At 39.4% G+C, this 18,026-nt stretch overlaps 3 protein-coding genes across 3 annotated transcripts; all 3 read right to left on the bottom strand.

Moving 5' to 3' along the window:
• Positions 1 to 5: 5 nt before the first annotated feature.
• On the bottom strand, positions 6 to 4,110 carry LOC102302407 (free fatty acid receptor 3-like). The gene is made up of 2 exons (XM_005943562.2): positions 3,774 to 4,110; positions 6 to 2,856 (listed from the first exon to the last, which is right to left on the bottom strand). The coding sequence occupies exon 2, from the start codon at positions 2,822 to 2,824 to the stop codon at positions 1,862 to 1,864; it is 963 nt and encodes a 320-aa protein (XP_005943624.1). The 5' UTR covers positions 2,825 to 2,856; positions 3,774 to 4,110; the 3' UTR covers positions 6 to 1,861.
• A 3,971-nt stretch (positions 4,111 to 8,081) lies between these two features.
• On the bottom strand, positions 8,082 to 11,251 carry LOC102302098 (free fatty acid receptor 3). Its single transcript, XM_005943561.2, has one exon. The coding sequence runs from the start codon at positions 9,741 to 9,743 to the stop codon at positions 8,766 to 8,768; it is 978 nt and encodes a 325-aa protein (XP_005943623.1). The 5' UTR covers positions 9,744 to 11,251; the 3' UTR covers positions 8,082 to 8,765.
• A 566-nt stretch (positions 11,252 to 11,817) lies between these two features.
• On the bottom strand, positions 11,818 to 17,970 carry tekt2 (tektin 2 (testicular)). Its single transcript, XM_005943560.3, has 10 exons — positions 17,488 to 17,970; positions 15,596 to 15,802; positions 15,362 to 15,487; positions 14,590 to 14,795; positions 14,364 to 14,507; positions 13,867 to 13,981; positions 13,143 to 13,250; positions 12,908 to 13,051; positions 12,748 to 12,827; positions 11,818 to 12,126 (listed from the first exon to the last, which is right to left on the bottom strand). Exons 2-10 carry the CDS (start codon positions 15,752 to 15,754, stop codon positions 11,919 to 11,921), a joined length of 1,290 nt encoding a protein of 429 aa, XP_005943622.1. The 5' UTR covers positions 15,755 to 15,802; positions 17,488 to 17,970; the 3' UTR covers positions 11,818 to 11,918.
• Between the last annotated feature and the right edge of the window lie 56 nt (positions 17,971 to 18,026).

Here is an 18,026-nt window from a genome sequence, read left to right as displayed (position 1 = left end):
CAAAATCTGAGACGCATGAGTCTAAGGAGAGCTACTTCTGTCCTCCTTAGCTTTAAGCTGAGGCTGATTCTCCAATAATGGCTTTACTTCCACCACCTGACTGCTAGACTAAAAACTGAAGGGAGCCCTCGGTCATCAGTGAAACACAAAGTGCTGTTGCATCCAAATATGCATGGACTTGCCCTTTCTTTGTAAATCAAGGTGTTGCTCTTTGCAGAAACATTACAAATACTATGTTGTTGTTATTGTGATATCGAAAAATGCTGCTGTAAAATAAATCCCATTAGCTGCAGTCCTAGCTAAACTAATAAACTAGCTGAGCTCTTGGTATGCACTAGTATCTTACTACGCAAGTAATTAATAAGTAGTAATAAAAGCAGTCCAGAGCAAATGTTTTCAAAATGTATTTCCAGTTTTCTTTTAAACACGTTAGTATTTTTACAGTGCATTATTCGTGTTTGAGGTATTTCTACATCCATGCAAAAACCATGTAAGTAGTACTCAAACACACCTGCTTCCAGCATTCAGCCTGACGGCTCAAAATAAACTGTTTGTGCACACTGAGTGCAGTGTATACTTGGATACGATAAAGGGCTATGAGCTGTGTGCATCTCTGCACCTGCGCACGAGTGCGGTGTTCATTATTATTGACAGGAAATGTCCTGAAGTCGGTTATCAGTTACTGTCTGAAGTCTCTGCAGAGCACAAATACACACACTTTATAACTGTGTCACTACATCCATGTTTAATCTGTGTCTACACTTCCGGGCCGTCTGTGCTCATAACTTCATATTAGCTCAGCAATGTACAGTCTCTCCGCTTCCTGCCTATATGGTTTAACGTGGGTTTTTTAATTGCTTTATCTCTATAAAACACTTATCTTTAATTAAACAGTGTCCTTGTTGAACTCCGAGTGACATGAGTACAGCACAGTGTATACAGCAGGTGCTCTGAAGGGCCCGTTTCCTGCTACATTTATAGCCAAAAGACAGACGGAGTGCACCTTTAGCCTCTGAGTAAAGATAAACAAAAAGATAATAAGCTTTAACTTTATAACAGTCTGGACCTCCGTAGGTTACCATTCCACCTGAGCAAATAACTAAAAACAAACAAAACACCTTTTTAGCTATTACTGTATTTAAAGTGTAATGATAAAGAAGTGTTCTTTTTCATCATTAAAATAATAACTTTCATTTTCAAAAGCTGGTCCACAGATCTCAACCAATCCAAAATGGGCTTCCACAGAGCTCCGCCCTTGGCGCACTTATTTTTGCATTTTTCTAATAAGTTATTTCTCCTACTCAATTTTTCAGCATTTTATCCACCTAAAAAAAGACAAAACTTCATTTAAAATACATTATCCTCCTTTGGAGAGTTTTGAAACATTTATCAGAGTTTGTTTTCATAGCTTCTTATTTCTTTGGTTGTGTAGTTCTACTAGTTTGGTTTGCAGACTGTGTTTATATCTAATTGTTTTCATTTTCTCAGATCTTAATCACAATAAGACCTGATTCAGGGGGAAAAATAATAATTACTGTGTTTTTAGGAGATAAAACTAATCTACTAAACCAGATTTTTCTTTAGCTCTTATTTAAAGTCCTATTTAAGTTGGTAACGAAATACTATGGTCATTTATAACATCAGTTTATAAAATCAACAGTAACACAGTTAACACACATGACAATACAGAAATTAATTCATATCACTCAAACTCAGCTTTAAATATTTTACCTTAAATAAATTAAACCACTGACACCAACAGGAACTGACTCAGTCTCACAGTGGAACAACATTTCCTGGCTTTTCATTTTGTCCATATCTTTTGTATAAAATAAATACGTTCAGAATTTCTCTAGAACTTTCAAGAAGGTTCCGCTTTCTTGTATTTTTCAGTTTCTGGTTCCTGTTGAGGACTGTGTTGAGTCTCTTCACACCGCAGGATGTGCAGCTTTGCTGTGATGTTCCTGAAGCAGTGCTTTAACATGCTTCTAACGGCTGACGAGGACAAGTAGAAGATAAATGGATCCAGGCAGGCATTTAAGGTGCTGGAAAGCAACGCCACAGTCCTCCACTCCTGATTCTCTTTATTGACAAAGCCTACCACATGGGAGATGTTGTAAGGACCAAAACAGACGCAGAATACGATCAGTGTGCCAAGAGCCAGACCAATGCATCGCAGCCTCCGCCGCCTGCTGATATTTGGGAGACGGGACAGGATAAGGATTAGGTTGACGTAGCAGAAGCAGCAGATGATGAAGGGGATGCAGAAGAGGACGAGGAAGAGCTCGAGGCGGAACGGCAGCAGGATTGCAAGCTCTTTGTCGGAGAAATTCAGGTAGCAGCTAGGTGGAGGTGTGGCGGGAGTGCTGCCATTGGTGTGTCTCCACTGGAGGTAAGGCATGATGTAGACGACGATGAGGTTCAGAGACGTTAGCAACCAGAACATGACACAGGCCAACAAAGCATAACGAGGCCGCCGATGGAGGGAATGCCTGATGGGGTGGGCGACCCCTAGGTAACGCTCCACACTCACGGCGGTGAGCAGCAGGGTGCTGTTGTAGATGGTGACATAGAAGAGAAACCCAGTGAAGGGACAGAGGGAGTAGGGCAGCAACCACTCCATGTCATCAAAGGCCTCCTTCATTTTAAAAGGCAGCAAAGCCAGGAAAATCAGGTCGGAGATGGTCAGGTTGAGGAGGAGGATGTCTATCGGGGTTGGCTTGCGATACACCTTGCGGCAGAAGGTACCAAATGCCAGGATGTTGGCGGGAACTCCCATGAGGAAGGTGATAATGTAGACAGAAAGCAACAGATTGTATGCCATGGTGTCTTCTTAGGGACACACTCTCACAGACACTGCAGGGAGGAAGAAAGCAAGTTGTGATCAAGTAGCACCAAAGACTCAGAAACAGCTCATGCTTACATTTTTCTTAACTTTACATCAGAAAGAAAGAAAGCTTAATAGAAAAACAGCTAATATATTTCATCTGCCATAGAGATGTGAATGTTTATATAACTCCATGCATCAATATTAATAAGTCAGTTTATCTTGTTTGCAAAGGAAACAAGTCAGTTCTTGTCTTTTGCATTTGTTTGTTTGTTTGTTTTTTAAGCTAAAATGTTTAAAAAATACACAAAAAAATGAAGTTTTTCAGAAAGTCATCAGCCTGCTCTTTCCTTGCCACTACCAGGTAAAGGCACTGAACTTTGGCTTTAAACAGAACAAAGCAAGCAGCGGTCACAACAGCACATTATCTTCTCTAAAGCTTCACACGCTCTTTGACATCAGATTCAAACATTTGCAAATAATAATTTACGTAAAAGAAAAGAAAAAATCCACAGTGGAATATTCTAACACATCAGTTGATTGCTACCTTACCATCTAGAAAACATTTAAATTTAAAGATGCACAAATTTGTTTTTTCTTATTTAAAAGTAGAACTTCAGAATTAGTGTGGTGTATGAAGTGTCAAAGTTTTTTCTGGGAAACAAAAAAAAAAGGAACTGGAGCAACTGGTGAGCTCTCTGCTACAGAGGAACAAAATACTTTTTATTCTTCTTTGCAATCAGAAAGAAACTCCCCAAACTTTCTAACCACACAGACTTTTAAAGCTGACTGTTAAAAAGTAACAAACATCTGAGTCCATTTGACTCAGATTTACCTGCAACATCTTATTGTCAAAGAAATGGAGAAAGTGGGACAAAATTTCTGCATATAAAGACATCCAGAAATAAAATACGCCCCGTCCGAAGTTGGCTGGAGATAAACTCACCTCACTCAGGCTTTGAAATCCAGCCTCTCCATCACAGAGTGCTCTGTAGTGCTGCAGCTCTCTTCACCTCTTGGAAACAGACTGTTTGATCACATCACAAGACTGCCCCTAATATTGTCATCCTTCTGCGCCTACAGTCTCTCCTTCGCCAGCGGAAATTTAATAAACTTCTGGACATTTTGTTCTCACCATTCTCCAAACATCATCTCCCAGCAACCGCTGAGAAGCTCGGCGCAGCGTAGGTGGAAATGATTAATCAGAACTTCTCGTGTAAAAGGCCAAGGCACTAACAAAGAGAGGAGGAAGATTGTTTCCTCTCTCTGCTCTGCTGCGACCAGAGGAGAGAATTTACCTTTTTTTTAAAAGCCAATTTTTTTTTTTTTTTATATCAACACATTTTGGCAAAATGCTGCAGTTTTGCAGAGGAAGCTACACTTTCCTTTTCTTCATTTTTTCGTTGTCGGATCCCACAAAAAGATCTGTAAGTGCATCAAACTACAAGATACCTAATTTTGAAATCCAAGTCAAAATAAAAAAGAAGCCGTAAAAGTGCTTCTTTTTGAGCCACCCCTGATTTCTTTAAGTTTTCTTCAAGTTTTATCTTTCAAAGTTTTTCTTTCAGTCCAGTCCTTGTGCCTAACCATTTTCAGAGGAGTGTTTAGTTTATTTGTGTTTTGTTCTCTTGTTTTCTTTTAACACTGACCTATGAGTCATTCAAGCAGAAGAAGGCACCAAATTCAGGAGATGAACCAGTGTTGTGTTTACACAACTAGTTTTTAATTGTTTCACTAGGGAGCGCTGATCCATTTACTGTTTGCCAAAGCCCCATCAGAAATAGTCTCAGCTCTTAGGCTGCCAGTCTTAAAGGAGGGAAAAGGGGAGAAAAAGCAGAGGTGTGCCAAATTACACAACAACTGGTCTGAAAATCAGTTGAAGCAAGTGCGATAGAGTGATGAATCCAAATTTTGTACATCGTATTTCCATTTTATGGCACGATGACTGTCCAAACTCACAACTGTTATCCCAGCTGCTTTTGTGACAAGTAAAAGCAAGCAAACATTTACTGAACCATCCATTTACAAATACATGATTAAGATAAAGCAGCACTATTTCAACAAGGTCTTTTCCAGATTTAGTCTGTTGTCATTACTCTCACAGGGGCTTTAGTGAGAGGACCCCAAAACAGAGAGGAGCAGTTCCAATAAACAAAATAGTAGAGTCCAAATAGAAGTCTAAAAGCAAGACAAATAAAATCCACACAAGAACACATACACAGCAGAACAGCAGACAACTCTACAAAGGATGGGGGGAGGACTATTTATACACAGACTGTTAATCAGAGAGTGGAAACATCAGGAAAGAAATGAGACATATTTCAGGGTAATCATGCAGGAAGAAGGGGCACAAGAGATAAACACTATCAAAACAAAGCAGGGGATCAATAAGAGCTGCACTGAAATAAAGACAAACATATAACATGCATGAACATAACAGAAGAGGTGACACAGAGAGGTATATAATGAGTCCACAAACACACTGAAGACCCACGATGCTCTGGAATAAATGATAAACAAACCCTGAACCATCAATAAAACTACAAACCGAACAGGGATTAACTGTGGTGTCTGTGACAATTACATGTACATTAAAAAACATGTACAGACTCCAGTAATGACGATGGAATTTAATTCTTAATGAAGCAACTTGGGATACAACAAATTTCGATCTGATCTGATAACGTTGGAGTTAATTAATGATTTTTCAGCAATCCAGTGAGGTGGGCCAGTTTTGGGCCATGTTTAACACCTGGAGTGTAGCAGAACCAGCTCTGCTTGCAATGTAAAATATAATAAGGTGGGTTTATTAAAAATAATGAAAAATATTTTTTTCTAAAAATATGAAGAGCCTTGTTACTGTTGCCTAACATGAAGCTTGTCAGTCACATTCCTGATTGCATTTCACTTATAACTTCAGCAAAGTTAAAAACAAAAATATGAAACGCATATAATACATGAACAACGGCTGTAAGCTGGTTACACTTTTTAAAATGTTTCTAAAGCCTCACTTTTCTATTCATTTCCAGATTTACCTGAAAGTATGACTTTGAGTCATTTTTGATGTCATATACGGCACCAAAAATTCAATAATAGGGATTAAATAAACATGATAAAGACGCAGATGGTTTGGTTTACCTGACGTGATGTGATCAGTCTGCTGCCCACTTAGTCCTTCAGCTCCGCTGTGCTCTAACACTGGGTGTGTTTGTGTCTCAACCCCTCCCACCAGCCTCTCTTTTTATATCACTTCAGAGCACATCAAATCTCTAAACAACAAGGATTTATGTGCAGGACAGTGTCAGATGACCCCAGTCTGATGTGCATAAGTGGAAGCTGAACATTATAGGCACATTAAGACCAGATGTGTTTATCATGCGGTGACTCGTATACAGTAGCGCTGAACACGAGCCAAGAGTCCGAGTGTTTATTTGGAAATTTTCCACTAAAACCTTTGCATGCAGGTTATCCAAGAGGAACACAGAAGCTCATCAACACGTGTGTTTTCATTGTGTTTTAGTCTGTATGTTGTAATTTTTTATTTTTACTTTGCATTGTTTGTATTTATTTATTTTACTTAATACATATTGGTTGGAAGTCTGTTAATTTATTATTTTTTATTTATTAAACACAAAAGTACAGCATGATTTATAACTGAGATATGTATGTATTACATATCTCTTTATTTAAGTATTATCATATGTGTGTAGTGTATTTACTTAAACAGTCTATGTTCTTTTAGCATGCTATAACAAAACAGGTGTTTCCTGAGACCCAAGCTATTGTTTAGGAAGGATCTTTAATTTCTACTAGCTATTTGGGATTAGTGTTACCTGATTGGTGTAACTCTAAGCATCTTTTTTGAACGTTAATAACATTAGTAATTTTTAATGTCCTCATATGAAGACAACGGGTTTATTTACAGCATCAGACAATAAAGTCACCAAAGTATAGCACACTTTAGCCACAGCTGCCCTGGGGCAGGGCAGCTGTGGCTAAAGTGTAGCTTGCCTCCACCAGTGTGTGAATGTGAGAGTGAATGAATAGTGGAATTGTAAAAGCGCTTTGAGGGTCTCGAAAAGCGCTATATGAATGCAATCCATTATTATTATTATTATTATTATTATTATTATTATTATTATTATTATTATTATTACTTTATTGACCAGGAGGAAGTATAAGGTTCAGGATGAGGACACAGGGTCTCACAAAGGTGACAAACTAAAGAGAAAACTTGACCCTAACACTGTTCTGCTGTGAGGAGTGTAGTTATTCCATTAGAGGGATATGTGTCCTGTGATGAAACATATCTATTATAATGGAAATCTTTATTCAATCATTATATTTTTACAAAGTTGTTTTGCTCTTTTTAAGACGTCTTCATTAGTCAGTCTGTCAGTGCACGATGACTCACATCTCTGCTGAACTGATGGTGTTCATAGGTTTCTTGTTTAATATCCATGCTTACATGAGGACAGGTATTGTAGGCATCTAGGACTTTCTTTGTTTTCTTAAAGCGAAATGGACTGCGATCACTACAAGAGTCTGCCCCCGGATACACTTTACAAGCTTTCACTGAGTCCCTGAACCTTCCTCCGAAGGCAATGTCATCTATTTCCAATGATATAGTGATTTTGCTTTATCTGTCCAATAAGATGCTGACCGCTTTTATTTTACTGACCTCTCATCTCCAACTTTGTATTAAAGTCACCCGTGATTGATCACAAGTCAGATTTATTATTTTTAATTTTCTGAAAAGACAAACCACACAACACATTTGTAAACTCACTGCTTTATTAGTCAAGAGACTCAACTTTTCAGGAACTGATCAATTTATGCACAAACAAAAAATTTATGATGTTCATTTAAATGTAATTAATTTCAGACATATTTTTGATAATTAAAGTTTATCAAAAAGCTGTTTAAAACACACACACAGAACACACATCACACACGCCACACACACACACGCCACACACACACACACACACACAGAACACACATCACACACAGCACACACACAAACTCGTTTTCATATCTTAGTGAGGACATGTTTTTAACATAATGCTTTCCCCAGACACTTACCCTAACCTTGACCCTTAGACTAAACCTAACCATAATTTAATTGTAACCCTGACACTAAAAACACATTTTGAGCTTCAAACTTGAGGGGAAGGGCACTTTTTCCCAATAAGTGACTATTAGTCCCCACAAGTAGTGGGGACTAATAGTCACTTATTGGGAAAAAGGCATATTCTGTCCTCAAAAAGATATCTAAACATGTACACACACACAGGTGTAACTAATAACATTAAAGATTTGTTTCATGTTGCCGTGCTGATAATTCTGCCACTGAAAATCAAGGCAGCTGTGTTGTGATTAGCTTCACCTGTGAGAAATGTCTTATAATACTGAACACTTTCCAAAACATGACAGATTTTAAAGTGAGCTTTTACAGCTTGAGACACCAGATGGAGCCATTTAAAATCAGCCGATAAACATTCCTCATGAAATCTGAAATAAAATGTTTAAACATACACAGTGTGCCTGGTCAAAAACAATGATTTCACATACTATCCATACATCATTTTAATCCAAAACCAGGATGTTACAAGAATCAGCAAAACATTACATGTGACACAGCAGTACCTTACAGCTGTATTCAGTCTGCAAAATAGGCTTTTACATCATCTCTTTTCTTTAGAAACATTTGGTCTAAACAGGTCGTTAACGCCTGATGACACAAAGCTTTGAAGAAGCCAGTCAGCTCTGAATTAACAGACTTCATGTAGCTGGACAGTCAGTGTGGAGGAGGTTTACTGGGTCTGTTTGCAGAGGTTACTGGTACATGAAGAGTGGTCATATCAGACTAAATGTTTTTGCACCATTTCTTCTTTTGAATTTGTTGCACAGTCTCCTTGTGACACTCTCAGGTCATCTAAGCCCCAGGTTTGCTCCCCTCAGATGGGACAGTTGGTGGTCTAACTTTTGAAGCTTCACTGATGGCTTTACACCGGTACCGAGAACCCCCCTTGTGGCTGAACTGGCTTTGCCGTCCACAGATTCTTCCCAAGATGCCTCTTGACATGACTGGAGATAGCATCAGCATGACCACAGGGTCCAGGAATACGTTACAGGTGCTCGTCAGCATAGCGTACGTCCTCCACTTCACGTTCTCCCCCATCACAAACCCCACGACATGTGAGGCGTTGTAGGGTGCGTAGCAAACCACAAACACAGCGAGCGTGGACAGCGCAACAGCCAGCACTCTTCTTTTTCCCATGGGGGACAATTTCGAGCGCCACACCAGCGTGACGCAGCGCATCGTGCAAAAAGTTGACACAATCAGAGGCAAAAGAAACAGGGTGATGGCCATCTCCAGGCGGAGTGGCAGCAGCACGGCCAGCTGGGACGCACTAAAAACTTCATAGCAAACTGAGGAGTTATTACCTGTGGAAACAAAAAAACCCCCTTCTTCGACCATCACGCCAGGGCTGAGGTGTAGCACCACCAACAGCCACAAGACAGCGCTGATGATGCAGGAGTTACGAGCACAGCGCCATCTCTTGTAGACAATCGGGAATGCTATGCTGAAGTAACGACCCGCTGTTACAGCAGTGATGAACAGACAGCTGCCATACAGGGACGAGAAGAGGAAGAAGTTGTAGACAAGACACACGGGAGCAGGCAGCCTCCAGTCCTGAAGCAAAGTCTCCAGAGTCTTGACAGGCAGCCAGACTAACAGCCCCAAGTTGGCCAGACACAAGTTGAGGGCGTAGACCACGTTGGGTGTGGCACCATGTTTACGAGCCTTGCGCATGTACACAAAGAAGACGAGCAGGTTGGCAGGAAGGCCGAGCAGAAAGGTCAAGATGTAGATGATGAGAGCAATGCAGTCCTTGACAGCCAGCTGCATCTCTTCAGATGAGTTCACTAAACTGGTAGCACCGCCTCCAGTTTACCATGACATAGTTTGAAGGTCGAAGAAAAGTCCTGCCTGGAAATATGCACACTGCTGACCTTTTGTCCTCTCCGTTTATCTACAACGTCTTTAAAACAGCAAAGTCTCCGTTTGGAATCTTTTCCGAGGCGGTAAAGTGGCTGCAGAAGAGCCGGGTTTCTCTCGCCATCATGTGCACAAGCAGGTCTGAGGCACAGAGACAGGTGATGCCAAAAAAAAAAAAAGAGGTGGTGGCCACAAATGGGAGGATGTGTATGGGCACACAGGGGGGCGAGGTTCATACGACATCATGACAGAGATGCAGATAACAAGACGTACTCACCCATGCAGAAGCTGGGGGGCATTTAGCCGGCACCAGGCCACCTTAATTGCCTTCTCAGTGAAGGGCAACAGACAGTTAGCATCTGGGCCCTTAAGTGAAATGATTCAGAATAATTCAACCTGTCAGGAAGCACATGCCCATCCTCTTAAATTCAAGGCTGTGTAAATGAACTGGAGGGCCAGGCAGTAAAGTCATAAATGTGCTGAAAACCGATGGTTAGTGCGAGCAGAGGATGGGTTGGGCTTTGGGAAATGGTGATTTGTTTGTGACATGAAGGCACTTTGAACAGTTTTATGGTGGACGGTGTTTTCCTTATTGTGGGTGTTCTGTGTGCGCATGTGGGAAAGTGTGTTAGGCGAGGTGGGTGTGTCATGCGGGAGGCTGCTGGTGAAGAAAATGGAGCAGAAAATTCACTCAATTTTTTTTTTCTAAGAATGGAGCTGCCGCCATTCAAAACACAGCTATTAGGTGTTTGATCAGTCTATTGATCCAGTCTTTAAAACCAACGTCTACAGCGTCCAGTCTTCGGATATTTGATCTGAATGTTTGCAATGAACTGACGACACTTTTCCTGTATTGTTAAATGAACGTGACAGTAGCACAGCTTTTATTTACCAGTCTGATTTTGTTTTTCCTTTCAGGCCATTTCTGTTTGCACTGTCTTGCGTCATTTTCTCCGGTAGCGCTTCCATTTCTGTTATTGCTATTAATGCAGCACCATTACCTATTCGAATGCTCACTGTGTTGTAGTTGTGTTGCCAAAATTAACTGCTTGACAAATTTAAAATACTTCAGTTACGCTCTGATGTTTTTCTGAGATATTTCCTGGAAAGAACAGTTTAAAATGGTTCCAATTATTGGGAAAATAGGGGCATCACAGATCATGTCTACATTAAGAAATGGGAAATTTAACACAGCTGTGCAAAAATGGAGAGTTAAGCACTGAAAAGCTAACCAGTAAAGAGTTTATCTGTGTTTAAAATGAACCTTTCTTTCACAGAAAGAACTATTTCTGTGTAATTTGCACCTGGTGCAGTAATTGTGTCCTAGAAAGTAACTTCTTTTTTGTCTCACATGGGAGGGTTTTTTGGTTTTTTAGTGTTATTTTCATACAATTTTTTCTCTTATCTGAGCACATCTTACTCACCAAACATCTGTTAAAAACAGCTCACCCGAGATCATCTGGTGACTCATAAAAAGTCAGTGAATGATACAAACACATCCATCTGAAGACTTTACTACAGGGCCGGGTGAGGTTTATTATTTTAGGCAGGCTGTTTACCAGGTTATTTTATCAGAGTCAAAGTTCCCCTCATTATTGCAGCTTTTAAGCTGCCACCAGCGTCAGTTGATCAAACAGTGTGGCAAAACTAAACAAAGCCATTAAAGCATAAAAGAACCAAACAGACATGAAAACGTGCACTTTCACGTGTGAATTTTGGATAATTATATGGTGCCGGATATAGTTTGAAGAGTGAATTTTTACTTTACTCAAAAGACTGTTTAATCCACAATTTAGAGATGATAAATCAATCATTTCTAGCTGGATTATGATACACAAAAATGCAAATTAACCACACAAAACGGAGGTCAGGAGAATAATTTTACAAGAGGAGAAAAGTTGCAGCTGGAGTAAGTTTGTTTTTTTCTTCGGGACTACTTTGTGAAGCGAACTGTGCCCAGACTTTTACTGAGAGTGTGAGTAGATTTTTGTGTGTCCATTGCTTGTTTATGACAGCAGGGTTAAACAAATTAAACTTAGAATAACTATTCGATTTTTTTCCCTCAAAAACATTCAGACCATCTTCTCACTGAGCCAGCAGCTGCAGGTTGCTCCTCCCACTGGAGTTTGCCAGCGGGACCATGAGCGCCGAGTTTTTATTGTCGGTGCTGGAGGTTGATGTGAGGCGAGCGTGGGTGTTCAGGCTTCGTTGTTCCAGAGACAGAGCTTCCTGTTTTCTGGAAAGATCCTGCAGCATGCGGGAGTGATGCAGCTTCATTTTCTGCAGAGAGTGCCTGAGAGAGGATTACAGCAGCGAGCAGGGATGAATATCAGCTCCGGTGGCATGCATGCTCGAGAAGTTCTTCTGAATTTGGTTTTATGGTTTATCATTACTTTAAAACATCACAAATCCATAAAATGTATTTCTCTTTATATTCAAGATTGAAAGAGTGACAGATATATTTTTTAGTCCTATGTTATTTCAGCGATAACTCTATAACTTGTCTGTTTCTCTTCCATTAGATTGTTTATACACTTCCCAATCTAATAAAAAGCCACATATTCTATAATTGGACCTAATATTTATTTAACTGGACAAGCTTGAGATGTGATGATGCCACACATAGCATGATTTCAATAAGATCTCATATTGGTTATGGGAGAGTCAGACCCTTCTGTCTCCAGCACATCCCTCTGATTGTCAAGGTCTGGACAAGGCCTGGCACCAGGCTTGATGAGTGCATCACTTCATCCACCTCTCTTCTTACCCTGATGCTCCAACACTCCCAAACAGGGTTGAGAGTATATTACACAAACACATATATGTTTTGTGTAATATATACAATACTTATATATTATTATTATCATTGTTAATACTACTTAGTTTGGACACACAAATAAAAATGAAGACTCACTGAGCTTCAGAGAGCTTCTGCTTCAGAGCTGCGATCGTGGCCTCCAGTTGCTGGACTTCATTAACGAGGCCGTGCTGCACCTGCAAACCATCACAATAAAAGGAGAAAAGACTTCTAATGCAATCAGTGACACATCTGCTGCTATATAACTAATATATACCTCGTCTCTGCACAGGTCCATGTTAGGCCTGTTGGTCCTGGTCTCCAGTCTGGTGTGAGCAAGCTTCAGGTTGGCTGTCTTCGCCTGCAGATCTGCATCCAGCCCGTGGATGTCACTTTCCATTTCTGCCATTTCCTCCTCAGTCTACAGACGGATGTACAGGCAGTGGGAACATGCGATGACAAACTATACTCCCTCACCCTGCTGCTAACAGCTATTATTTATAAGATCTTACAGTTTTTATTTGCCACTCCAGCTCATGTCGTGCCTGCTCTTCATGGTGATTACGTTTGCGGAGAGCAAACTCTGTGGCTCTGCGTTGAGTCTCCAACTCATTCTGCAGCTACGAAATAAAAAGAAAGAAAGAAATTAACAGCAAATATGCCCCACCTACTCTAAGCAAGATTAGTGGACAATATAAGAAAACCAAAATAAAAAAAAATTAATCAAATTAAAGAAATCCTTTAACCATCTGCAGCGCCCCCGGGTGTTCAAACACCGACATGTGAAACAATGTTCTTATTAACATGTAAGTAAAACATTTATCCCATAGATTAAAACTGCCTAGAATATCAATGATTTTTAAATTAAATGTGACATCAGAAGATTTTTTTAACAAAATAAAAATGTAATACACACATTTAATACACAAAGCGCATCTTTGTGATTAATAAATGTGGCAACTACATATCTCCTCTTTAATTTAAGCTTTTAAACATGGATCTATGATGTGTGCATGAAAAGCTTTTAATCATTAAATAAACATTTGTCAAATCTGGAGAACACAGACTGAGCACAGAGAGAGGGTTGCACCAATATTTGTGCACAGTTTAATGAATATTAAAGTCATTAGGTGGTTATCATTTTTTTATTTTTTTTAATTAAATAAAATACTTGAATAGTACTTGGTCGTATAATAAGTCATATTCAAGAACTCCTACTAGTTGCAAACCACCTACCTGTGCTCGGGTGAGGTTCATATCCTCCCTTATTTGCTGGGAAACCTGCATCGCCTCATGGGCACGAGCCACATTATGCTGGCTGAACTGGACCCACTCCTGGGGGGTGGAGGAGCTACACCAAAGACAGCAGTTATAACAGTAGTAGCTGCTATGAATGATACAGTTTAAATAGACAGCGGTAACCAAGCATCACAAAAATGCATAATACACAATATTACAGTGACACTCAGTAGTTATGGTTTTTGTGTGTAAAAGAACAAATTTTGTATATAAATTTCATGTAAAAAGTATATATTACAAAAGCTTTATGAAAAGTTCTAACACCTTGTTGTGATTTGGCTCTATGTAAATAAAGCTGAATTGAATTTCCATAGTTTAGCAAATGAGGAGCAATATTCAACCAATCTTTTAATTATGATAATAATTATATCATACACTAGCATTTTATGATCTGCATACTTCATATTTCATGTACACCCTCATCTGAAGATTACCCTGATGGTATGCGAGTCGGGTTGGTCTTTAAGGAGATGTGGGGCGATTTTATCGTAAGTGACAGACAGGACATGTCAATATCCAGAGCATCCATCTTGTTCTGGAGATCAGCAGTCAGCTGGTGCCGCACCTCCTGCAGAATGCTTAGCAACCAGGAAAAAGGGAGGAGCTTAGAAGTTGGCTAAAGTCAACATGCATTTTCAGCAGTGAAAAACAGAAACTTACCATAGCTGCTCAAAGGCCCTGCTAGTGTGCTGCTGCAGAACTTGCTGCACTCTTTCAATCAGCTCCACCTCTTTCTTCAGCTGTTCGTCCACGGGGTCCGTTACCAGCTCGTGCCCTTGCCGTCCCTCCCTCAGTGTCAGGCATTCAGTGGTGACCTCCAGAGGAACAGCAGTGGCAGCCAAAGTTTGCTCGGTGTTCTCTTTGGACTGACACCAGCGTGAAGCCCACATAAATGAAAGTTATCTCAGAGACCAGGAGTAAAGATTTTATGAGCACTTGACAAAGAAACACCTAGATGTTTCTTTAAGTATGACACATGTGCACATGTACAAAATGGACAAAGGCACCTCTCAGTCATGCTGGGGCCATCTTGGATTTTGAAATCAAAGATTAGCGCGAGGCAAGCTGACATTTCCACTATAGGGCACAGTCTACTCAGGCTCTGCACATCCCAATTTATTGTCTCCAAACGAGAGCTTCATTTACAAAATGCAAATCAGGCTGTGTTAAACAAGACTTTAAACCAGGGACTGAGATCTTAAACATATTAGGAACATGTTTGCTGAGTTATTAAACCAAATAAAGAGTCAGGAGATTTTATCACATCCAGATGGTGTCACCACCTGCTGGTCATTAGAAAGAAAACAGGTTTAAGGCACTGAAATGTTGGCTTAATTTTTTAGACAAAGAAGTATATCAGCTACCGTATTTCCGTGTTTCTTATACAGTCTACAGATTCAACCTCTGCTTTTAAAAAGTCTGAATAAATCACCAGTGTCAGAGTCTCCATCTCTTCATCCACTTTCTGAGCACAAGTTTCCAACACTTCCTTCCACCGAGCAACATCCCAAACACGGTCACTCAGCCTACGACACGTATCAGTCTCATCCCAGCGTGTCTACGGAGAAAAGGTGCTTTATTAACAACGTGTGGAGAAAGAAAGGACATTGTTGGATGGTCCAGTGGACCGTGTCCTTTGAGCTCTGCCAACAAAACAAGACCCCACCTTAAAGTTAGTCTCGTTGCGTAGTGTCCTCCCTTCCTGTCTGATGACATTCGAAATGTGTCGTTCGTGTTGAGCTGTAGCTGACAGCTGCTGATTGTTGCTGGTCCACTCTGACACACTGCGGTGCAGGCCAGGCTTTGCATTTAGTGAAGGCATCATATTTCTGCTGAAACAAGGCCCAGATTCACTGGATCTTTTTCTATGTCTCTGTGAAGATCAAACACCAACACATATATTACCAGTGCAAAGGTACTACCAGAAAAAAGTGCAGTTACGAGTAGCAATTACAAACTGAGATACATTCATGGTTCCTTATTACAAAATATTGGCATTATATCCCCTGAAAAATCTGAATGATCATAAAAACTCATCAAAATTTTGCTCTTTATTTTGAATGTCTCCATTTTATTAAATATCACAATAGTAATTTGCTTTGATCCAAGGTAAATATTGCATTGTTTGTTACTCTGTTTTGTGTCAGTGAATATGTTGCAGTTAATCAGCTACTTTAGATACACTTTTATGACTCTATCTAAACTGCACACAATAAACCCAATAGTGTATTAATTATATAAGTGCGCCATCTGGAGCGTTAGTTATAATATCATTATGAAATGCTGACAAAGTAAACTGATAGATGTTATTACAATATATATTTGAATGAGTGTGCTTTGTGTTAATAAACCATACTTACAAACAAACCATCCCTGTGTATTTAATAACACTAAATGCAGATTTGAGATTTAACGGGCTGCCAGAAACAGAAACATTAATAAAACATCAGTGATAAAAGCACGAAAATAAACAGATACTACACTGTGTAAATACTCCTTTCAAAGTTACATCACCTCTTAGCAACTGCAAAAACATGTAAGAATATCAAGGACCTTTTTAATTTAATTATTATAAATAATTTGGATTGTGCAATCAAAATAATTCAGGCCAGGCAGGAAGAAAAGAGGAAGACAACAGAGAAGATTCATGGGTGGAGTAAAGGAGGACATGCAGAGGGTTGGTGTGACAGAGGAGGATATTAGGGAGTTGATGAGATGGACACAGATGATCTACCGCTAAAGGGAGCAGCTGAAAGAACAAGATGACACACCTTTGTGAAATATTAGGAATTAAGTAATTATTGGAGTCTAAAAGGCTACACCACCACGTACAATTATTTCTTTTATGGTTGTAATTTTATTGTTATTCTCAAACAGGTCTCTCTTGTAAATGAGACATTGAGTCTCAGTGGGACTACCTGTATAAATAAAGGATAGATTAAAAATATAAGAAAATAAATTATTATTATTTAAAGCGGGAAAACATGCAAAAAATATAAATAAATCAAAGTACAAACTACCTTTGCAATTCTTTTTCCAAATAACATTTTAGCAAAAAGTAGAAACAAGTTCAAAGGAAGATCATATTTGACTTTTTATTATGTACGTGCATGAATAAAGGATCAAAAATGAACCAAAACTTTCTACCAGCTGTCTCCCCGATTTATCTGTAATTAACTGATTTTATGTTTCAGGTACATGGGCCAGACGTGGCCGTCAAAAAGGCCAGGTGGGTCTGGTACCAGGTAGTTTCTTGAGCACTGTACGAGTTATTAATGAACGAGTACAGCATTAAACGCAATAGAGCGGAATCAGAAAATGCAACAAGATAAAAACAGTCAAGTAGGCTAAAATAGCCAAAATGTGGAACGAAGTGCTGCCCTTGATTAAATGCACTTCAATGTTCGAAAATACCAACATTGACCAGCTCATTTGAATATTTATTGTTTTCCCCCTCTGAATCTGGATGCCCCCTTTTATGTTTTCTAGATCTAAATCTGAAAAATATTGTAATGTTTAAATTTAGCTGAAATGTTTCGTCACTTCGATCTTACTCACCGGAATTCTGGAAACTTCTGAGCTGAGCTGGTTTTTCCGGGCTTTGTTATCCGTGGCGACCGTCTCTAGGCAACAAGTACACACAACGTGCGCCTAAAAGGCTTTAATAATTAAAATACCTTCATTACGTTTAGTTTTGAGTCAGATTACCAGGAAATAATCACCAGGGAACATGAGCAACTTAAATCCACTTTGCCCCAAATGACAGCCGGGGAAAATTCCTTTTAGACTTGTAAAAGCAGACTTAAGTTTAATAGACTTATTCTGCTTCGGGAAAGAGAAAAGGCTCAGTACTTATCTAAACACAATCACACAAATCCGCATAAATTATTTCAAATGTACTACTGTGGTAGTAGCACCAAACTGACACCTTTACACACCCTTCCTGTCGCATAACTATGAAGGATAAAAAGCTAAAATAGTAAAGCTAAATATTAAAGTTATGATGTAATATGAATAAAAATAATCAAATTATCTGAATAATGTGACCAATTTGAGATCATAGCGTAGCAAAACTGAAAAAAAAAAAAAAAAAAAAA

This window comes from Haplochromis burtoni, unplaced genomic scaffold, assembly GCF_018398535.1.
Source record: "Haplochromis burtoni strain Fernald_Lab_line unplaced genomic scaffold, NCSU_Asbu1 Contig_171, whole genome shotgun sequence".
Taxonomy (NCBI): Eukaryota; Metazoa; Chordata; class Actinopteri; order Cichliformes; family Cichlidae; genus Haplochromis; species Haplochromis burtoni.
Note: the sequence above shows the minus strand (reverse complement) of the source record. Positions and strands in the feature narration are given on the sequence as shown.

What these genes read in the sequence shown, in the direction of transcription:
- tekt2 (XM_005943560.3), bottom strand. Translation starts at nt 15,754, where the DNA reads ATGATGCCTTCACTAAATGCAAAGCCTGGCCTGCACCGCAGTGTGTCA. An exon ending in GCAACGAGACTAACTTTAAG is followed by an intron (nt 15,488 to 15,595) that starts GTGGGGTCTTGT and finishes TTTTCTCCGTAG; the next exon opens with ACACGCTGGGATGAGACTGA. An exon ending in TGGACCTGTGCAGAGACGAG is followed by an intron (nt 12,828 to 12,907) that starts GTATATATTAGT and finishes GATGGTTTGCAG; the next exon opens with GTGCAGCACGGCCTCGTTAA.
- LOC102302407 (XM_005943562.2), bottom strand. Translation starts at nt 2,824, where the DNA reads ATGGCATACAATCTGTTGCTTTCTGTCTACATTATCACCTTCCTCATG.
- LOC102302098 (XM_005943561.2), bottom strand. Translation starts at nt 9,743, where the DNA reads ATGCAGCTGGCTGTCAAGGACTGCATTGCTCTCATCATCTACATCTTG.